The sequence below is a fragment of the Triticum aestivum genome, chromosome 7A (assembly GCF_018294505.1).
Source record: "Triticum aestivum cultivar Chinese Spring chromosome 7A, IWGSC CS RefSeq v2.1, whole genome shotgun sequence".
Lineage (NCBI taxonomy): Eukaryota > Viridiplantae > Streptophyta > Magnoliopsida > Poales > Poaceae > Triticum > Triticum aestivum.
Genome location: NC_057812.1, coordinates 411,802,343 through 411,822,763, shown reverse-complemented (window position 1 = coordinate 411,822,763; position 20,421 = coordinate 411,802,343). Strand labels below are relative to the sequence as shown.

The 20,421-nt window shown below is 50.1% G+C and overlaps 1 protein-coding gene across 2 annotated transcripts; it reads right to left on the bottom strand.

Annotated features, from left to right (window-relative positions):
• Positions 1-15,493: 15,493 nt before the first annotated feature.
• On the bottom strand, positions 15,494-20,074 carry LOC123147247 (DEAD-box ATP-dependent RNA helicase 42). Of its 2 annotated transcripts, none has more exons than XM_044566494.1 (2): positions 16,724-20,074; positions 15,494-15,797 (listed from the first exon to the last, which is right to left on the bottom strand). In XM_044566494.1, the coding sequence occupies exon 1, from the start codon at positions 19,973-19,975 to the stop codon at positions 16,784-16,786; it is 3,192 nt and encodes a 1,063-aa protein (XP_044422429.1). In that variant the 5' UTR covers positions 19,976-20,074; the 3' UTR covers positions 15,494-15,797; positions 16,724-16,783. The 2 variants fall into 2 exon arrangements, with proteins under 2 accessions (XP_044422429.1, XP_044422428.1); XM_044566493.1 differs by lacking the exon at positions 15,494-15,797 and adding an exon at positions 16,109-16,437.
• Positions 20,075-20,421: the final 347 nt, after the last annotated feature.

The following is a 20,421-nucleotide window of genomic DNA, read 5'->3' as shown; positions in this document are numbered from 1 at the left end:
AACAAAAAATACTTTGATAATTTTAGTTGCATCAATTTTATATAATTTTAGTTTCAATAATACTAGAGGTTGCTTATAATGTTTTGAACAGAAAATATTTTGATAATTTTAATTTCATAAATTTTAGTTTCATAAATTTAATTTATGTTATTAAAGTTTAGTTTATTTTTTACTTATATATTTTATTAAAGTTTATATTATTTTGTTTCTAATTACTTATTTATTCTATTTTATGATAATTACTTTGCCAGGCACAACATTCTCTGTCTTCCACTGCAGCAATTCCAGTACGGTACCGAGCTTTGTGTTGCCATCTTTGCAATTGGGGTACAACCCTTTTTTGTGATCCTCTAACATGTGATCGAACTTCAGCTTCTCATTTTGACTTTCGCATTGCGTCCTTGCATCGACAATGACCCGGCGGAGATCATCATCATCAGGCACATCTTCTGGTTCCTCTTGATCTTCAGCAGCTTCCCTTGTTGCAGCATCATCGAGCACATCATTTGGTTCCTCTTGATCTTCAGCAACTCCCCCCGTTGTAGCATCACCGTATTCAGGGGACACATAGTTTTCATTGTCCTCTTCTTCTTCGTTGTCTTCCATCATAACCCCTATTTCTCCATGCTTCGTCCAAACATTATAGTGTGGCATGAAACCCTTATAAAGCAGGTGGGTGTGAAGGATTTTCCGGTTAGAGTAAGACTTCGTATTCCCACATATAGGGCATGGACAACACATAAAACCATTATGCTTGTTTGCCTCATCCACTTCGAGAAAATTATGCACGCCCTTAATGTACTCGGAGGTGCATCTGTCACCATACATCCATTGCCGGTTCATCTGCGTGCATTATATATAATTATGTGTGTCAAAAGTAAGAAAATCAGACAAGTATCTATCTAAAGTAAGAAAATAAGACCAGTATCTATCTAAAGTAAAAAAATAAGAAAGAAGATAAGAACAAGAGGCTCACCACGGTGGTGCCGGCGACGAGATCGGCGCGGGCGATCGATGGCGATGAAAACGGGGACGGGGCGTGACGGACCGCTAAATCTAGACAAATCTCGGGAAAAATGGAGCTCCGAGGTTGAGCTTCGAGAGGAGAGAGCTTAACTAGTGTGGCTCAGGCATTTCATCGAACACCTCATGTGCATAGGAGGTGAGCTAGAGCACCCAAATGCCCTCCCTTTGCCTGCCAGAAAAAACAGAGCACTGTGGAGTGCTCTGCCGCGGTGACGGGTATATGTAGGCAACTTATTTGTCCCAGTTCGTGACATGAACCAAGACTAAAGCCCCTCCTTATGTACTGGTTCTAGGAACGAACCGGTACCAATGGATGTGGGCCAGGAGCGCGGCCCATTGGTCTTGGTTCGTGCCTAGAACCGGAACAAATGGATCCAGACGAACCGGGACCAATGCCCATGAGGCCCCGGCCGGCCCCCTGGGCTCATGAACCGGGACTAATGCCCCCCATGGGTCCCGATTCGTGAAGAACCGAGACTAATGGGCTGGCCAGGCCCGAACCAAAGCCTTGTTTTCTACTAGTGGATTGTGGCCAAAGGGTGCGCCCCATCTGGTTGATTCTTTCGCCAGTATTTTTTATTTGTTCCAAAAAATATTCTTTATAAATTTTTAGGTCATTCTGAGAACTTTTATTACTGCACATAAATAACACCAAGGCAATTCTTCTAAAAACTGCATCAGTCCGGGTTAGTTCCATTCAAATCATGCAAATTAGAGTCCAAAACAAGGGCAAAAGAGTTTGGAACAGTAGATACGATGGAGACATATCAGGCTCGGCCAGGGGGACCCATGCCCCCAGGCCGCGTTGCTTCTTGGTGGACCCCTCTATTCTGTCTTCGGTCCACCGGCCTTCTTATTTTTTGTAAAAATTCCTTAAAAATCCCTAGTCAATTTGGAGCACTTTTATTTCTACACAAAAATAACACCATGGCAATTCAGCTAAAAGCAGCGTTACTCTAGGTTAATTTTATTCAAATCATGCAACTTAGAGGCCAAAACAATGGCAAAGGAGTTTGGAAAAGTGGATACGTTTGAGACATATCGATCGTCCCCATGGTGCCTCCCATTGATCTCAACTCCACACGTGTGGCTGGCCAGTCCACGTGGATGCAAAGGAAGCACACGCGAGTGGTCTCCCCGGCCAACTTCTCTGATGCCCGCAACATGTTTGATGGAATGGCGACCCTGGCGCCCGACGACCTGGGGTACTATGATGATCTCATGGTGGACATGATCAATGAGGGTGGTAAGGGGGTTGTGGCCAAGAGACCTAAGGCCAAGATACTCAAGGCCAAGATACTGTTGATATTGAGGAAGAGACATTATTTGGGGAGGAGCTATTTCATCAAGTCTGGTCACAAAAGAGGCGGCAAAGCATGAGGACTGGAGCACACATGGAGGATGAGAACAAGTTGCTTTGCAAGGCTTGGATGGAAATTGGACAATATCTCCAAACGGGCCGAGCAAAAAGGTTCAACATTTTGGAAGAGGTTCCATGCTTTCTTCCATGAACATAGGAAATTTGCACCCTACAAATTTGAGATTGATCGGGGTGATTTGTCACTTCAAAAGAGGTGGAGCTTCATCCAAGTGGAGTGCAACAATTTTGTGGCTCTTATGAACATGTGGTTGGCTAGCCCATGAGTGGCATTGGAGTCAAGGACTTGGTATGTTTTTCGTTCCCCTCTTCATACAAGCATATGTCTTCCTTCTATGCATATAAGTGTATGTTGTTGGTTTCATGTACATATATAGGTGTTTCAAGCTTTGGTAATCTTCAAGCCCCGACAAGGGTGAAGTCATTTACCTTGAAACATTATTGGATGAAAATCTAGGTTTGCGAAAAGTGGAAGTAACAATATGCCAAACAAAAAAGGTTGGGGGCCTCATCAGTCGTCGACCCAAATGAGAAGAGGCCGAGGAGGAAGGCCAACTCCAAGGTAGAGGCAAAGTGTGATGCTTCGACACTCGCCTTGCAAGAAACTTTGAAGGGGTTCATAACCCAAAAAGAGGTGTCAAGTGAGAAGAGGAAAGATGAAAGAGAGGAAGCGCCAAGAGAAAGAGGAGGCCATGAAGAACTTCGTTGACCCTCAAAACAAGAAGCTCGCGCCCGATGAGAAAAATGCCTAACAAAGAGCCAAGGAAGTGGAAGTGAAGCAAAAGGAGGTTGAGCTCGCTATAATCTGCAAGGAAGTGGACATCATGGTGACCGGCTTGAGTAAATGACCCCCCAAAAAGGGCTTGGTATGTGGGGAAGCAAAAGCTCATGATGGAGCGAGATGCGTGATCATCTTGTATTTGTTTGCTTTCCATGAACTTTGGGCACACACAGGGCTCATGTGATTCTTATTGTATGTCGGCACGACATATGGTACTATGAAAAGTGTTATATTTTGCTAAATATATTTGCTACGTTTAATGAGAATATGTTAAATCTTGATTATTATTGAAAAACTGATAGGGCGGACCAAATGGGCCACCCCATTGGGTGTTGCGCCCATTGTAGGATGGACATGAGCCAGACGCACGTTCATTTGGCCACCCAAATGGACAAAAGGCAGACAAATCTTCATTTTTTAGGTCAAGGAGTTACCCTAAGGATGCAACTGGACCTGTGCTACGCAGCTGAATTGTATTTGCACGTTCGGTAAGTACGGTAGAGATCGAACACTGAACAGTGTTATTTGGTTAACCGAATTTTTGGTGGGCTATTTTATTATGTTTCCTTTGGCTTACACCGAATGCCCGGGCCTACACTGTAGGGTGTGATGAGTGATATTTTTACACTCATTTCAACCTTGTTTAAACCGAGATATTTCACTAAAAGAGAGATATTGGCTCCGATATTGCCACTAATGACTAATGAATGCAAATGATTCCACAACTCCTCTCTTTAATATTTTTACATGGAAAATGGGCTAAAAAGGGAACATATCACGTGAAAGAAAGGAAAGGAAGGGAAATGAAGAAGAAACAAATCATCAGGAGATGTCAGAAGGATCCATAGCAAAAGACGGTGTTCCATGCGACCGCGAGCGCTCACATGAGCGGTCCTTTGGCGTCGCATGAGCGGTCTTTTGGCGTCGCATGAGCGGTCCTTTGGCGTGGAAACCGAGGCAGCTCGTCCACCTGGACAACTTTTATTATGGGGCCCCCATTGAAATGTCAACAGATGGAGCAGAGGAGGAGCATCGAGCACAGCCACAATCCATTCATCTTCATCTTCATCCAAAAACCCTAGCTGCCGCCATATTCACCTCCATAGCCATCTCCACCACCATAGCCCTCTCTCCTCTAGTTCGTACTTGTAATTGTACATCGCACAAGGCATCTATTATAAGACATATTGCAATCAATCAATCTCAAGATGTGTTCTTTAATGATTTCTTCTTGTGATCCGATCTCTATGTGTGAGTAGTCCGGTAAGGTATGGGATGAGGCATAAGCCTTCCAGACCCAGGTATTTGGTGAAGGGATCAATGAAAGTCTTTGACACAATGTCTTGTATGTGTAAAATAAAATTGCATCTTGAAGTATCTCTTGTCTTGTCCGCGATATTCATCCTTGTAGGTACCCAGGATCATAGAGATTGAGCACTGGTGAGGCTAGGAGCAAGGGGACCATGAAGTGTTATACTGAATACCGGTGACAGTAAGGTTTAGTACGGTAACATGAATCATGTCCTTGGAGATTCATGAGGTGTAGTCATTGAACGCGTAAAGCATTTGTCTGATAATATTATCTTAATTATCAAGGCAACCCCGCGAGACGGATAGGGGCTTCGGTAGGACAACTGATTTTGATGCAGGACTCGTGCCGGTCTGGATGCTATTTGGACACATTCCCATTGTTAGAATTGTGTCGAATATTATTGTATAAGGTTGGTTATAGTTGAACTTAGATTTGGACTGTGTGTAGACAGGGTAGGATTTGTGTCCTAGTAGGACACTTGTATTCTAGGCCTCTTATATAATGAGAGGGTAGATATACGATGTAACCTATGTCAACATAATAGCACATGCACGTAGGGGGAGCTGGCGGCGTGTGCCGGCGCCCGGATGGCCGGTGTGCGGTATTGTGATGGTGTCACGGGAGGAGCGTCCGTAGTCAGGCCCCGAGGATGTAGCCATGATGGTGAACCTCGTTAACAAATCTCGGTGTCGTGTTTGTATGATTGCTTGGTTCTCGGTAAATCGACGGTGGTCTCGGATTTATTCTAACAAATGATATCATAAGCAAGGTTTTGAGGTTATGGTTGTTGATCTAGAGGTGGAGCAGAATTCGTCTAATCGGCGGTGATGGAGACCTGAACCGGAAAAGATCGATGGGCGGCGTGAATTTTGTTCGTGTCAGGAGCAATCGGAGGGACCGGCTGTGTGAAGCTGTCCGCATGGATTTCAATCGGCTGATTGATGTCATCGGATTTGTTGGATCAAATGATCTTGGCGGCAGCAGGTTACTGGCGGTGGCGGCTCTCGATGGAATAGTGCAGCAGCAAGAGTTGTCGGTGTCTTGGAGTCGAGATGCGGCGAGGCAGCACAGACGAGGCCCTGGCAGAGGGGCATATTCACGCGTGGTGCCCTAGGCAGTCCAGTGTGATCGGGCCAACGGACCAGGGGGACGCGCGCATGGGCGGCGGCCCGAAGTGCGTTCCAGCGCACTGATAAAAAAAGGAGGCCATGCAGATGGCTGGTCAATGCGTGGACGGGCTAGTTTGTGGAGCTGCAGAGCACAAGGTCGAGACATGCAAGTGGAGATGTACACACGAGATTTGTTTGAAAAAGAGGCACAAGTTCCAAGGCAAGGGGGTCACGGTCACGTTCAGTACATTGGTTTGTGGCTTGGTATGTTCAAGGAGTTGTTTGCTACTATGTACGTGAGGTTACAAGGAAAATCTCATTGACTTGAAAGAGTGGTTGGAGGAGATCAGTAGCGAAGATGCAGGTCAGTGAGTTGACAACTGCTAAACATGATGAGCCGAGGGAAGGTGCCGTGATAGGTTGATGCATACACAGGGCGTCAAAGTAACACACGAAGATGTGTGGAGGCAGACATAGCGCAGAATGGAGCATGGTTGCAGTCGGAAAATTCAAACGAAGCAAGCACCTTTTGATGGATGACTTCCCAAGCACAAATTAATATCATTTTTTATTCCAATACCAATACATCGTTGTAAGCATTAAGACATAATCCCTGTATCTTTTTTCTTATAAGTGTTTGAATTTTTATTTGCTTCTTGATTCGGTCAAAAGCTGGATTTGACACTTTAGCAAAAGTTTGCTAGACATTATCGAGGAAATCTTCCTTTGGTGGGTTCTATAACTCAGAATCACCTCTAGAAAAATATATATGGCATACTTTTTCTAGTTCCAATACTGGAACAACAAAAAGAAGATATCAGTGTGCAATGACGCACGCGAAATATTTCAGTCTACCACCTATTGTACGACCAAAAAGTGTCATCGGGACTCAAGAGTCGCTGACTTATTTGTCTTGCCTTTTTGTTTGACGTGTCCCTTACCATCTCACACCATCCACAATCTTACTCAAATGCAACGAAAACAAACATTAGGCCACACAATTACCCGTATGAGAAAACTGAAGAAGCATCTCCAGCTGTTCGTCTCCTCAGGGATTTGAAATAGTGCTTTCTGGGGGTGAACCGGCGATAAATTCGACGGAGGGACGGTTGGTTTCCCAGTCGCCGCCCCAAGGTCGCCCCAGACACTTTTTTCTTAAAACCAAACTCGGCCGAAAATCAGACAAACACGACACAAGTTCGGCCAAACTAGGCAATTTCATTTATATTTGTACAAAAAACTAAAAACATAATTTAAAAACAACTAAAACTATGACTACTGCACCGCCGCTGCCGCTCGCTTTCTACATGTCGAGCAGCCTGTAGAACTTGGTGTAGTCGCCGCCGTCGTCCTGTGTGCGGCCACCGTCCCTGCTGCACCCCTGACCAGGGACGGACCAGGCGCCTCGTCGTTGCTGTCGTCAAGGACGACCACGCCGTCCTCCTCGCGTCCGCGACTCGAGGGCGCGGCGCTGGCGCGCCATCTCCTCGTTGACATAGTCCTCCCACGCCCATTTGAGGGCGGTCTCGTCGGCAGCGTCCATGGCCTCGTGCTCCTTCTTCACGTGGAGAAGACCCGGATCGGTCTTTTGGCCTGAAGAGGCGGGAAGAGGAAGGAGAGGGGCCATGGCCGCCCTCTTTGATGACGAGGGCGCCGCCACGAGTCCGGCGCCTGAGCAGCGTCTCCTGTGGCTCCGGCTTGACGGGACAGAGTGCCGGCGAGCTGGAGGAGAGGGAGCCCGACGACGAGGATGTCGCCGTCTCCATTTGCCGCGGCGTTCAGGAGCTGTCGCGGCGATGAGAGAATGAGGGGCGCGCCGGGTACTCCAGGCGTGACGTGTTGCGGCTCTCGATGTACTCGAGGACGGCCTCGAGGGTGCGGCCGGGGACGCCCCACCATTGGTGCCGCCCGTCGGAGTTGAGGCGGTCGCGGGGCTCGACGCCGTTGGTGGAGGCAAGCTGCTCCTCGTGGCGTCGGGCGAAGTACGCCGTCCACAGCGCGTTGCTGTCGTGGGCATACCTTGGCTCGTTCCTCGCCGCCGCCAGCAGCGAGGACCGGATGCGTGCGATTTCGGCGCACCGACTAGCTCCGGTAGGCACTAGAGGCACCGGGACGCTGCCGGCGCTAAGCCTCCAGGAACCCGGCACCCGCATGTCTGGCGGCGCCAGGTAGTCGGACTCGTAGAGAAGACGTGCCTCGTCCTCATGCAGGTGGCGGCAGCCGAAACCGTTGGCTGCCGCACCATAGCCTGGGTAGCGTCCGGCCATGCTCGTCGTCGGGGGAAGAGAGGAGAGACGCGCGTTGACGGTGAGAGGCCGAGAGTTGGAGAGGGTTCTGTGGCGATGGAGGGCATGCGCTGACCGACGAGGAAGGGGCCGACTTTTGTAGCGGCGAGCGGGCGGCATGCGTGCGTACGCGTGGTGGGAGCGGGCGGGACGCGCGTCGTCGCGCCTTCACTGCGCCGCCTGTGAGGCATCAATGAAAGGCTGACCAGGGCAACAGCGTGGTAGCCTTCCCCGCGAGAAACCGAGACGATGAGGACGACGAGCGTGCCCGGTCGCTGACTCGGTGGGCCCGTTAGGCTTCGCGCCAAAACCTGTTTACCCCGAAGTCCCCGGGCGCCCCCCAGCGCGCCGGGTTGGACCTGGGTCTGCCGGCGTCAAATTCGGCCCCAACCGATAAAAAGTGGGTTTCTAGGGATCGCGATTGAACCGATTTTTCAGCTCCGACGATAAAAAGAAGTGCCCTGGAAGGCTTGTTGGAGGCTGGAGATGCTCTAACACCCAAACACAGCTCCTTCAGCATGGATTGGACTGTCCCCGCTAAAAAAGCACGGTTTCGACTGGACGCGATATGCGGGTGCTAAGTTGGTAGGGCAGTAGTGTATGACCACGGCCAAACGCATCTTTGGACAAGGCACCATCACGTGTATCACAGGCGTCTCGACGAGGGATCCGGCTCCTCTGACTTAGGGAGGGATGGCAGGAGAGCTACAATATTCTCCAGTAGTAGAGGCAAGCCAGAGAGCTGAAATACGGAGTACTATTTACAGCAGATAATCACTGCAGACAAAATGCTGTGCCACGATCAAATGCGTCTGGTGAGATGGCACCGTCACCTGTATCAGGCGTCTGGTCGTTCGGCGCGAATTGCAGGGGCAAGGTTACAAAATAAGCTTTTCAAGGGGCCAATGGACAAATTGAGTTTTAAGTTTTTCAACGGGCAAGTGGTCAGATTAAGTTGACATTTTTCAGGAGGCTAGCAGTGTAACGTCAATCATCCCATCGATACGCCAACCTAAAACTTTTGCCGTACCATCGATATCGTACCTCTTCAATAGTTTCGTCTTCAGCACAGGTAACAGGTACAGTTTGGAGATAATAATAGCACAGAACAAACATCAACGCGACCTACGCCGTCAAAGCAAACTGTTGTCACTCAACTGCAGCAGCAAATTACTCCCTCATTTTGGGACGGAGGGGGTACATGATAACAAGCCCGTGAACATGCCACCCGCTCCCACGCTCCTGCGACGCGCCACTCCGGCGCCCGCAGCCACACCCGCCGCCGCCGCTTCCGCGCCTACCCCCTCCGCTGCCGCTCCTAGCTCCCCGCTCGGCACCTCCTCCTCGCCTCGGTTCCCTCCTGGCTTCTCGTCACCGAGGTTCCTGCGCCCGGAGCTGGTGGGATCTCTTTTTCCCCAGCTGCTGGCTGCTGCTCCAGATCTGCGACCCCAGGTCGCCCCTGCCCTGGCTTCGGCCGTCGTGGCTGCCCCCAAGGTTGCTGACCTGCCACGCAAGGTGAGATTTGCTTTCAATGCGGAGCTGCTGGAAGATACGCCTCCACCCCCCATTCATGGCGCGCATCGCCCCTGTCTCAAATCCGCGCCTGCTGCTCCATTCAAGTCGGGTGCCTGGCGAGCAAGATGGAGTGCCTCCTCGAGCCCAACGCCTTCAGGGGAGGAGTCAAGGCAGGTCTCTTCAAGCGATGAATGGCATTTGGTGCGGCCGGCGTACTGGTGGCGTGAAGGCCGCTCCAACCACCGGCATTTAAGTCGCAGGTCTGCGGGCTCCTATTCCCCTCCTCGCCACAAGGATTTCGTCAAGCTCCAAGACCGTGAATGCCACCGCTGCCTCCTCAAAGGCCACTGCCAAGTTGACTGCAGAAATCCTCTCACTTGCCGTCGCTGTCGCCGTTTTGGACATAAGGCGAGGGGCTGCACCAACGCTCTCTCACCCTCCCCTTTGTCCCCTGCATCGCCTCCTGAAGCTGCTGCGGCGGTGCCGCTCGGCCTGCCGTCACCTCCGGCCGCTCCCTCGTCGTGTGCCATGTCACGGCGGGAGCCCCGACGGGAACCCCGCGTCGGCGACCCGTCGCTGCGCCCCGAGGAGGGGCGCGTGGTGATCATCTCCACCCCGGAGATGGAGGCCAACGAAGCAGGCTTGGCGTCCCTGGGCGCCCTCATCTGGCTTGGCGGGAACAGGCCGGCTGTCAGCGCCGCTGAGATCAAAGAGGCTCTTGATGAGCAGTTCGGGATCAAGGATGTCAAAGTGGTTCCTCACTTTCCTGAAGACTTCTTTGCTCTGTTCAGCTACCAGCATCAGCGTGACAGGGTCACGACGGCTCGGCGCTTCCGGCACAACGACCTCGACCTGCATTCCTCCAACTGGCGTCTCGATGCTCATTCTGATGTGATTTGCGCCAACTATCACGTCCACCTCTGCATCGAGAGCATCCCCCTCAACGCCTGGTCTGATTCAGTTGCAGCTCAGGTGCTTGGTCCAGACACTTTCGTCCACTATTTCGACATTGCCACCCTGCGTCAGGAAGACGCCTCCTGCCTCCGGCTGTGGGCGTGGTCAGCCAACCCATCTGCCATTCCAAAGGTGCAGCTTGTCACCATTGCTCCTCGGGTGGCCACTGGTGTCGGGGGTGCTCCGTCTGCGGCCATTGGGCATGGTGGCATCCGGCGGCGCGCCATCGTCCACCTCGACTTGCTGGAAGACTTCACTCCTGATGCTGCCGGCAACTTCCCTCGCCGTCCACGCACGGAACCTCCTTTCGACTGGAAGTATGGTGTGGTGGATGGTGAGGCCAGAGCTCGGGATCGTCATGAGCCTCCTCCTAGCCGCCGCGACGACGACGACCGCAGCAGAAGAGATGATGATCGTGACAGAGATGATCGTCGCGGCCGGGACAATGACAGATCTCGGTCCTCCTGGAAGGACCGCATTTTCCGCAGCAGGTCTCGAGCTCCTGACCACCGAGCTGATGATGGCCGCCAAGGTCCGCGCTGGGGCGCGCGCGAGTCCGATCGTGGGCGTGACGACCGCGGCCGTGATGACCGTCGCCGCGCACATGCCACTTCTCAGGAGCGCTCGGCTGACGGATGCTCGCTGGAGAGGCGTGGTCGCTCTCTGCCGCCCTCACCGCGTACAACTTCGAGTGACATCATTGAGATTGCCCCGTCGGGTCTTGGCTTGGGCTGGCTTTGTGGTGCCTCCAGCAGGATCTCCAAGATTCAGCCGTCACTGACCATGGAACAGATGGGGATGGACAAGCACATGCTTCTGGTTCAAGAGGCTCCTGCTTCACCTCATGATGCCTCGCCTGAGTTGGTCCTGTCTACTCCAACTCCAACCCCTGTGCGCCTGGAGGTGCTGCTTGAAGAAACCAACAGCGACAGCATCACTCATGTGTCAAACAGTTTTGATGCTGATGCCCAGACTGAAGAAGAGGCAGATGAAGAGACAAGGACTGAAGAAGCTCCAGAGGAAGAGCCAATATCTGAAGAAGATGCAGAATCAGAAGCACCGGTCACTCCAATATTCATCCCGCGCATGCCCGCGCTGTTGCCGTCCCCCCCTACTCAGCGCTCGACACCTCCAAGACCCCCAACTGCTCGTAGGAAGACGCTAGCCGGGGTCTCTGGCTTCCACCTGCCGCGCCAGAGCCCCCGGCTCCGGGCCAAAAAGCGGAGCGTGCCCATTGCCAGGCTCGCAGAGCAGCTGCTGTGCCGCCGTATGGGGATCGTTGTTGAGGGTGAACAAGCCACTGAGGCGGCTATCACCAAGTTTGCTGATATGTTCCAGGACCGTCTCCCGGACATTGCTGTTGCGGCTTTGCGCGCTTTATTCCACATGGACTGCGATCTCTCCTCGGCGGTTGAAGACGCCCTCATGCAGCATGGAGGAGAAGGAGGGCCAGACCAAAACGAGGCCACCGCGGCGGGGGTCTGAGCGCTGGGTGCTGTTGCTATGTTGCAAGTTGTTGCTTAGTTTCCTCATGTTAGTCCATCATTTCAAAGCTAGATGTACGCCTGTTTGTAGCTGCCATGTGTTGCTGCTTCTATTTCTGGCCCTGGCGAGACCATTGTTGCCTATGATGTTGGCAGACTCATGTAAGGGGTATGATGTAATCGGGGTGGAACCATGTTAGAGCAAAACCTTGCTATTCTGTGTTGGAACGTCCGTGGCTTAAATTGTCCTGATCGTCAAGCAACTGTCCATGAAACCATTGCAGCTTCCTCCTGTCATCTTGTTTGCATACAAGAATCAAAGCTTCAAACTATTGACGCCCATGTTGCTGCATACCTGGGCGGACATCGTCTCAAAAACTTTGCTCATAGACCAGCTGATGGCACAAAAGGCAGAATATTACTGCTATGGGATGATTCTGCGGTTACCATCTCCAATATTCAGATTGGAGCTTACTACCTCTCAGCAACTGTTGATGTCAACAACTCTCCTGATGACAAGTCTTTTAAACTGACCACTGTTTATGGACCAACCAGATACATCCATAAAGAGGCTTTCTTCCTGGAGCTAACGTCCCAAAAGCCTATCGACGGAACGAAGTGGCTGGTTAATGGTGATTTTAACCAAATCTACCGAGCTAGAGACAAAAACCGTGCTAATGTTGATCGGGGTCGTCTTGTCCGATTCCGCAACACCCTGAACACTTGCAATCTCAAGGAGATACACCTTCAAAACCGGAAGTTCACCTGGAGCAACAAGCGCGCTGACCCAACGCTCTGCAAATTGGATGGCTTCTTCTGTAACGACGAGTGGGATATTGATTTTGGCTCGCACATTCTTCATGCTCTCTCCTCCTCGCTGTCCGACCACTGTCCGTTATTGCTTGCTAATGATGATGGTCCGCGGCGGCCAAAATCATTTCGTTTCGAAAACCACTGGACCAAGATGCCTGGTTTCCAGAAGGTGGTTGTTGATGCTTGGAATGAACAATCTGTGCACTTGGAGCCCTACCAAAGGCTTTTTCACAAGCTCAAGACCACCGGTCGGAGACTTCGCACGTGGAGCAAGTCCCTCTTTGCAAAGTCAAAGATTCAAATGCACATGGCCCTGGAGGTCATTTTACGTCTAGATTTAGCCCAGGAACAAAGAGAGCTCTCTCACGATGAGCAAGATATCCGGAAAAGGCTTAAGAGGAAAATCATCGGCTGGGCTATTTTGGAGAAATCGAGAAAGAGGCAGAATTCAAGAGTCACTAACCTCAAGGAAGGTGATGCGAACACCCGCTACTTCCATCTTCGCGCGAATCACCGGAGGCGCAAAAACTTCATCCACCGCCTCAAGCACAATAATGGATGGGTCACAGATCACAATGCTAAGGACAAAATCATTCATAGTCATTTTAAGGACATTGCTAAAAGAGGGCCTTCGCGTAATATTGACATCAACTGGGACATTTTACCGGTCCCTGACTGTGATCTCCAAGATCTTGATGATGCCATCACCGAGGAGGAGGTCAAGGCATCTGTGTTTGGTATGCCAAGTGATAAGGCCCCGGGGCCTGATGGTTTTACTGGTGCATTCTTCAAGTCATGCTGGAGCATCATTAAGGTGGACGTCATGCTTGCTATAAGCCGCTTCTCTAATCTTCATGCCTCCCATTTGCACTGGCTTAACACCGCGGACGTTGCCCTCATCCCGAAGAAAGATGGCGCGGAAGACATCTCTGACTTTCGCCCCATTAGTCTTATCCACGCCATTGCGAAGATCATTGCCAAAGTCATGTCCAACCGCCTAGCCCCGCGCATGAACGACCTTGTTTCCCAAGCACAAAGCGCCTTCATAAAAAGAAGATGTATCCATGACAACTTCATGTATGTGCGCAACATGGCAAGACGCCTCCACCGCAAGAAAGCTGCGGCCCTGCTCTTTAAGCTGGACATTAAAAAGGCCTTTGACTCCGTCCGTTGGGATTACCTCCTCGACTTGCTCAACCACTTGGGTTTCCCACCTCGTTTCCGGGGCTGGGTCTCGGCGCTCTTGTCTACGTCCTCGTCGCGAGTCCTTCTCAATGGAATTCCTGGCTGTCCCATCCGCTTAGGCCGTGGTTTAAGGCAAGGGGATCCCCTTTCCCCGCTCCTCTTTGTGCTGGCAATTGACCCCCTTCACCATATTCTTCGCAAGGCCACCGAACAAGGCAAGCTCCAACCTATTGGAGGAGATGTGATGACTTTTCGAGCCTCCCTCTATGCGGACGACGCTGCGGTCTTCCTTGCGCCAATCAAGGATGATGTAAATTTCTTTGTGGAAACACTGGCGAGCTTTGGGGAGGTCACTGGATTGATGACAAACTGCACTAAAAGCTTAGTCGCCCCCATTCGTTGTGTGAGCCTTGACCTTGATGATATCCTCCATTCCTTCCCTGCGAACCGCTCCACCTTCCCTATGAAATATTTGGGACTGCCGTTATCGGTTAAGAGACTAAAGAGAATCCACTTCCAGCCGCTCGAAGACAAGATTGCTGCCCAACTCACTCCTTGGATTGGCATGCTCATGGCCTCTTCGGGCAGGGTGGTTCTCGTCAAATCTGTCCTCACAGCCATCGCCATATACTACATGACTGCACTTGATCTGCCAGTGGAGGTTTTGAAGAAGATTGACTCCCTTCGGCGTGCTTTCCTTTGGGCTGGCTGTGACAAGGTCACCGGTGGCAAATGCAAGATCAATTGGGAACAAGTGTGTAAATCCAAAGCTCATGGCGGACTAGGCATCCTAAATCTACAGAAATTTGCATCTGCTCTCCGTTTACGTTGGCTCTGGGCGGAATGGATGGACCCGGCGAAGCCTTGGGTGCGGTTGGGGAACCCTTGCGATAAGAGAGATAAAGACATCTTTGCGTCTGCCACCAAGGTCTTAATTGGAGATGGACTTCGTGCCTCCTTTTGGGAGTCTGCTTGGCTTGATGGCATCAGGCCCAAAGACATCGCCCCAATGATTTTTGAAATTTCAAAACGAAGGGGCTGCTCGGTGAACAAGGCTTTGCAAAACAACTTCTGGGTCTCCCAAATCAACACTCGTGGCATCTTCTCCGCTAACCAGCTCACTCAGTTCGTCAACCTTTGGGAAAAAATTTCGGTTGTTCAACTCAACCCAGATGGGGTCGACACTATCTCATGGAAGTTCACTAATGATGGTCTGTACACTGCGGCGTCGGCCTACAAAGCTCAGTTCTCTGGTCTGGTTGACACTAACATGTTACAGTGGGTTTGGAAGAATTGGGCTCCCCCCAAATGCAAATTTTTTGCCTGGTTGGTTATCAACAATAGGATTTGGACGGCCGATAGGCTCCAACGACGTGGATGGCCTAATTGTGATCGTTGTCCTCTTTGTAAGCAGGTGCAAGAATCCGCGGCGCACATCCTCTTCCGGTGCCGCTACACTGTTCGAGTTTGGGGTATAGTCAAATCTTGGCTTGGCCTGGGGGATGTGCATCCTTCGGCTTGGGTGGTGATGGATTCGGTGAAGTCTTGGTGGAACCTGATTGCATCCAACACATCGCAGTCGCGCCGGCCGATGCTCTCTCTTATGATGCTAGTCTCATGGGAAATCTGGAAAGAAAGGAATGCTCGTGTCTTTAGGGGCACCGCGGTGCCGGTGGGGGTTATTGTTGCTAAAATTAAAGATGAGTACAAGTTGTGGTGTTTCGCGGGGGCTAAGTGCTTGAGTAATGTAATACCGCGAGAGTAATGCGTTGTAATTCGGCCTTTGGCCTTAAACCTTCTTCTTATTCAATGAAAGTGGCAAGTCTTTTGCCCCGTTTCAAAAAAAAAAAAAAAAATCCTTTTATCTCTGAAAATATGGGCCCCCAGCCTCTTCGACCACCAGTCGCACCACCGCCTCAGAAATATGATTCTCGGCTTGCAACAGTATAGTGCATCTGAAGAACAAAACAAGAGCATCATGTCTACAGAAAGCATCATGGCTACAAAGTTCACAAGGTAGAAATGGCGCATAATCTAAACCAAACCACAAATTTAACACAGATAAATTTAAATTAAGTGCTAGTACTAAACTATTGCTTTCGTCATCACTCTGAAAGTGCACAGCTTCAAAGTTGCACCAGAAAACTCAAAGCCTCTTTGGCGTTAAGTTTTTATTCCCAACAGTACTATGGGTGGACAGTACACCATGAATCTCCATTTAGCGTTCACAACAGTAAACTGCGTTCACAACAGTAAACTGCATATCTGGGAGGCAGCATTCTCCAATTAGTGTTCACAACAGTAAAAACTGCATGAAAAAGAAGAAGGAAGGCAGCATTCTCCATTTAGTGTTCAGAACAGTAAACTGCATGTTCACAACAGTGACCAGCATTTCTAAGCCTTATGTCCAAAGGCAATAAAAGTTTGTCAAAAGAATTATAGAAATTGTCAAAACGTTCCAAGCTAGACAGTTTCCACAATAACCACATGGCACTAAGTAACTGCTAGCTGCCTTATATAATGGCTTAAAGTTTTAAAAAATAGTTGCATATCTGAAGTCCAACAATTGGATTGTGATCTGCAAACCACGGTAAGCTGCAATGTGAAAATAGACCCAGAAGATGGTTAGTAAATAAAAATATGCAAACAAAAAATAACATGGTAGTACTTTGCAATATAGTTGTCAAAAAGAAACATGATACTTTGCACTAAAAATAGTTGCATATCTGGGAGTACAAGATAAGAAAGTTGAAATACATAATTTGGGAATTATGATGCTTGGAGAAAAAAAAATGAAATGTCATCTGCAATTTTGCATATCAGTCTACACACAAGCAGTTAATATTTAATCTATGATGACTATGACATAAATTCTTTGTACCTTCTCAAGAAAATCTCAACATCTCCCATACTTTATCCATTTTGTTATACAAACTGCAGATCAAAGAACAGAATACTTTCCGGTTTGAGCAGAACCTGGAAGATTCAGTGCCTGGTTGGCACAATCCTCGAGGACACGCTTCAATTCTGCTTTGGCCTTCTTGACGGAAGACTCATTGGGGCCCTCAATAAACAGGTACAGCTTGCGCTCGTTAGCACCAACAATTTTGCCTTGAGGAATGAAGGTTCCCCTTGTAGTAATTGCCGCTCCAGTCCATTCCTGAATGGGAACCAATGTCTCTTTGTGAGTGATCTTCCAGCGAGCATTTTGTGGGAAATCATTAATCTCAAGCTCCGCTTCATAGTGTTCTGGAACTGCATGGGCCTGTATCCTTGCCAAATTTTTCTGTAAGTTGTATGCAGCATCAAGTGCTCGTTGTGTGGCTTCATTGTTTTGTTGGCTAGGTACGACCGGCAGAGGAAGCAAGGAGCCAGCCGTTGTGGCTGGTACTTGCTGCTGGGCATTACTAGTTGCCCTGGCAGCAGCCAAAGCAGCGGCAGCTTGAGCAGCAGCAATAGCTTGTGCTGCAACATCACCTCCCTGTTTACGCACACCCCCTTCATCGTCAGAATCTGAATCTGACTTGTCCTCCTCATATCCATATTCCCTTGCCTGCGCCCTTTTTGCAGATTTCCGTGCTTCCTCCTCTTCTTCATTGAACTTGAAACCACTTCCACCATAGCCCGTTCCATGGGCCTGCTCTGTTCCCTGCTTGACCTTTGACATAAATCGATCCGCTAAGGCTTTCAGGTCCTCTGGAACGGCCTGTTCAGATAGCTCCAAAGCCTTAACAAGGTCTGGTGCATAGCGTTCCTCTTCCTCAGAAATAAAAGTCACAGCACAGCCCTTCCTACCAGCGCGACCCGTTCGCCCGACCCGATGAACATAGTCCTCATAATGATTAGTTACATCATAATTGACAACAAGCTCAAGATCTTTCACATCTAAACCCCTTGCAGCAACACTGGTAGCAATCAGCAAGCTGCATACATTACTCTTGAAATCAGCAAGAGTTGATTCACGGTCATTTTGATCCTTTCCACCATGTAGAGACAAACATGGGTATCCGTGCTGGAACAGCTCTTTCAGTAGAGAATCACACTTATCTTGCGACTGTACAAAAACAAGAATTTTTCCGTTTGCAAACCACTCCCCAAGCAATTCCAACAGCCTAAAGAACCTCTCGCTTTCTGGTCGCACTTCCACCAGTTGTGTGATATCTTTGTTCACGACGCTCCTCCCACCCATCTGAATCTCAACAGGCTTTGTCAGCACTTTACGTGCCAGTATCTCCACCTGCCGTGGAAAAGTGGCAGAGAAAAGGACAGTCTGCCTATCCGGACGGGTGTTCTGAACGATTCGAGTAATCTGAGGCTCAAAACCCATGTCAAACATCCTATCAGCTTCATCTAGCACCAAGAAAGTCACTCTTCGAAGGTTAGTAATCTTGCCACTGCTAGTGCAAAGGATATCAATCATCCTGCCTGGTGTACAAACAACAATTTCAGCACCCCTCTTCAGTTCACTGATCTGCTGGGCAACCCCAGAACCTCCGTATATAGGAACACAGTTGATGCCAAGCACCTTGGAGAACTTTTTTATGTCTGAATATATTTGCACCACAAGCTCTCTCGTAGGAGCCATAATAAGCCCAATAGGGCCATCCCCAGGCACAACAGGCGGCTGATCTTTGACATGCCTCAGCATGGGCAAGACAAATGCTAGAGTCTTCCCAGATCCAGTCTTTGCAACCCCTATACAATCACGTCCACTCATTATGACTGGCAACGCCTGTGCTTGTATAGGCATCGGTTTCTCAAAACCAAGCTTCTTGATAGTGTCAAGTAGCTTACTTGTCAGACCACTCTGGATCCATGTCTTTATTGGCTTCGGAACGTCTTTCCCGTGCACCTTGAGCTCCAACAGCTTCCGGTAGGCCGCCGCTTCCTCGGCTGGCATATTTTTTATGTCTTTCACCTCAATATAGAAATTCTTCCGGAATGGTTGGTAATCAATCTTGGAATGGTCAACAATAACCAACTTCTCTGCCTTCGTCTTCTTGACACGTTTTATGAACTCTGCATCATCCTCATCATCTGATCCAGCCTCGCCATTATTAGCATCGTCATAATCTGAGTCAGAGTCATCCCCTTGCATAATTCTTCCAATTGCCATCATCTGTCTTTTCTTATCCTCATTACTTGTGGCATCCTTCACACTCTTGTCATTCAAACCACCTGCATTGTCAGCAAGCACGCTCTCCGTCGCTGTTGTGGCACTCTCGAGCTTTGCAACCACTGGCAACACCATGGAGTCCATAAACGCGTCGAGGGGATCAATCTCATCCTCTTCCAAACCAGCCCCGCTGTTACTGCCATTATCCATGCTTGGTAGGTCAACATCCATGGCACCAGTGCCAGCATTCTCCTCCAACTTCTTCACATCCTCCTCATCCGACTCCTCACCATCCAAGGTCCACTTCTTCCCAGACTTGCCTCCACCATCAGCCTCAATGGCAGCTGCACCACCACTGGCACCATCCTCCTGCTGCTGCTCACGGCGCTTCTTCTCCTGCCACTCCTTAACACGGCGGCGGCGCCGCTCCATCTCGTCATCAAGCCGCTGCTGCTCAGCCTCCATGTCTTCCTCCTTCTTCTGCCGCCGTCTCTCCACCTCCTCCGCATCCTCCTCCTCCTCCCTTGTCAGCGGTGTCTCCTCTGGCTCCACATCACGGTGGTGGTGCCGGTGCAAGGACCGGCGGCGGTGCTTGCGGTCGCGGTCACGATCTTCGTTCTCCTCCTCATCGACCGCCTCCCGCCTCCTCGACTTCTCCTTCTCCCTATCCCGCTCCTCGCGACGACGCGCCCGCTCTCTCTCCTTCTCCATCTCCCTCTCCTCCCTCTCCCTCTCCCTTTCCCTTTCCCTTTCCTTCTCCCTCTTCTCCTCCTTCTCGCGCTCCTTCTCCGCCCGCTCCCGCGCCTTCCGCTCCTCTCGATCCCGCTCCTTGTCTCTTTGGTGGCGGTCGCGATCTCGGTCCCGCTCCCGCTCACCGTCCCTGTCGTCGCGGTGGTGGCGAGAGGAGGGGCGGTCCTTGTCGCGGTGGCGGCGAGAGGAGGAGTGGTCGCGGTCCTTGTCCTTGTCCCGCTGGTGGTGCCTGGAGACGGTGACGCGGTCATCGTCGCCGGACGACATGGCGGCGGCGAGGTGGAAACCCTAGACGCGGTTGTGTGGTGCGGTGGGGCTAAGATTCTTTTTCGCTTTCTCGTTTTCTCGACTTGATATTATTGCAAGTTGTTTAGATGCCGTCGCCCGGTTTGGCCAAGCCTTCCGACGATTTGGGGTTCAATTTGGATTAAAAAATAGCGCTCTCTAGCAAAAAGAATTGTCACATAGCTCTTATAAATAAATAAGTTTATCTAAATAATAAGTGTCACAACGAAGCAGCATGTAAAAGTATCTATTTTAACCGACTGATTTCTTGTAACACCCATGATGCGACTATATCTCCCACATGTCGGGGCATAACTTAGAGGCATAGCCGCATGGTAGGTTTGTCGTAAGAGGGGTAATCTTCACACAATCTCATGTACTGAATAAGAAAGGAATAAAGAGTTGGCTTACAACCGCCACTTCACATA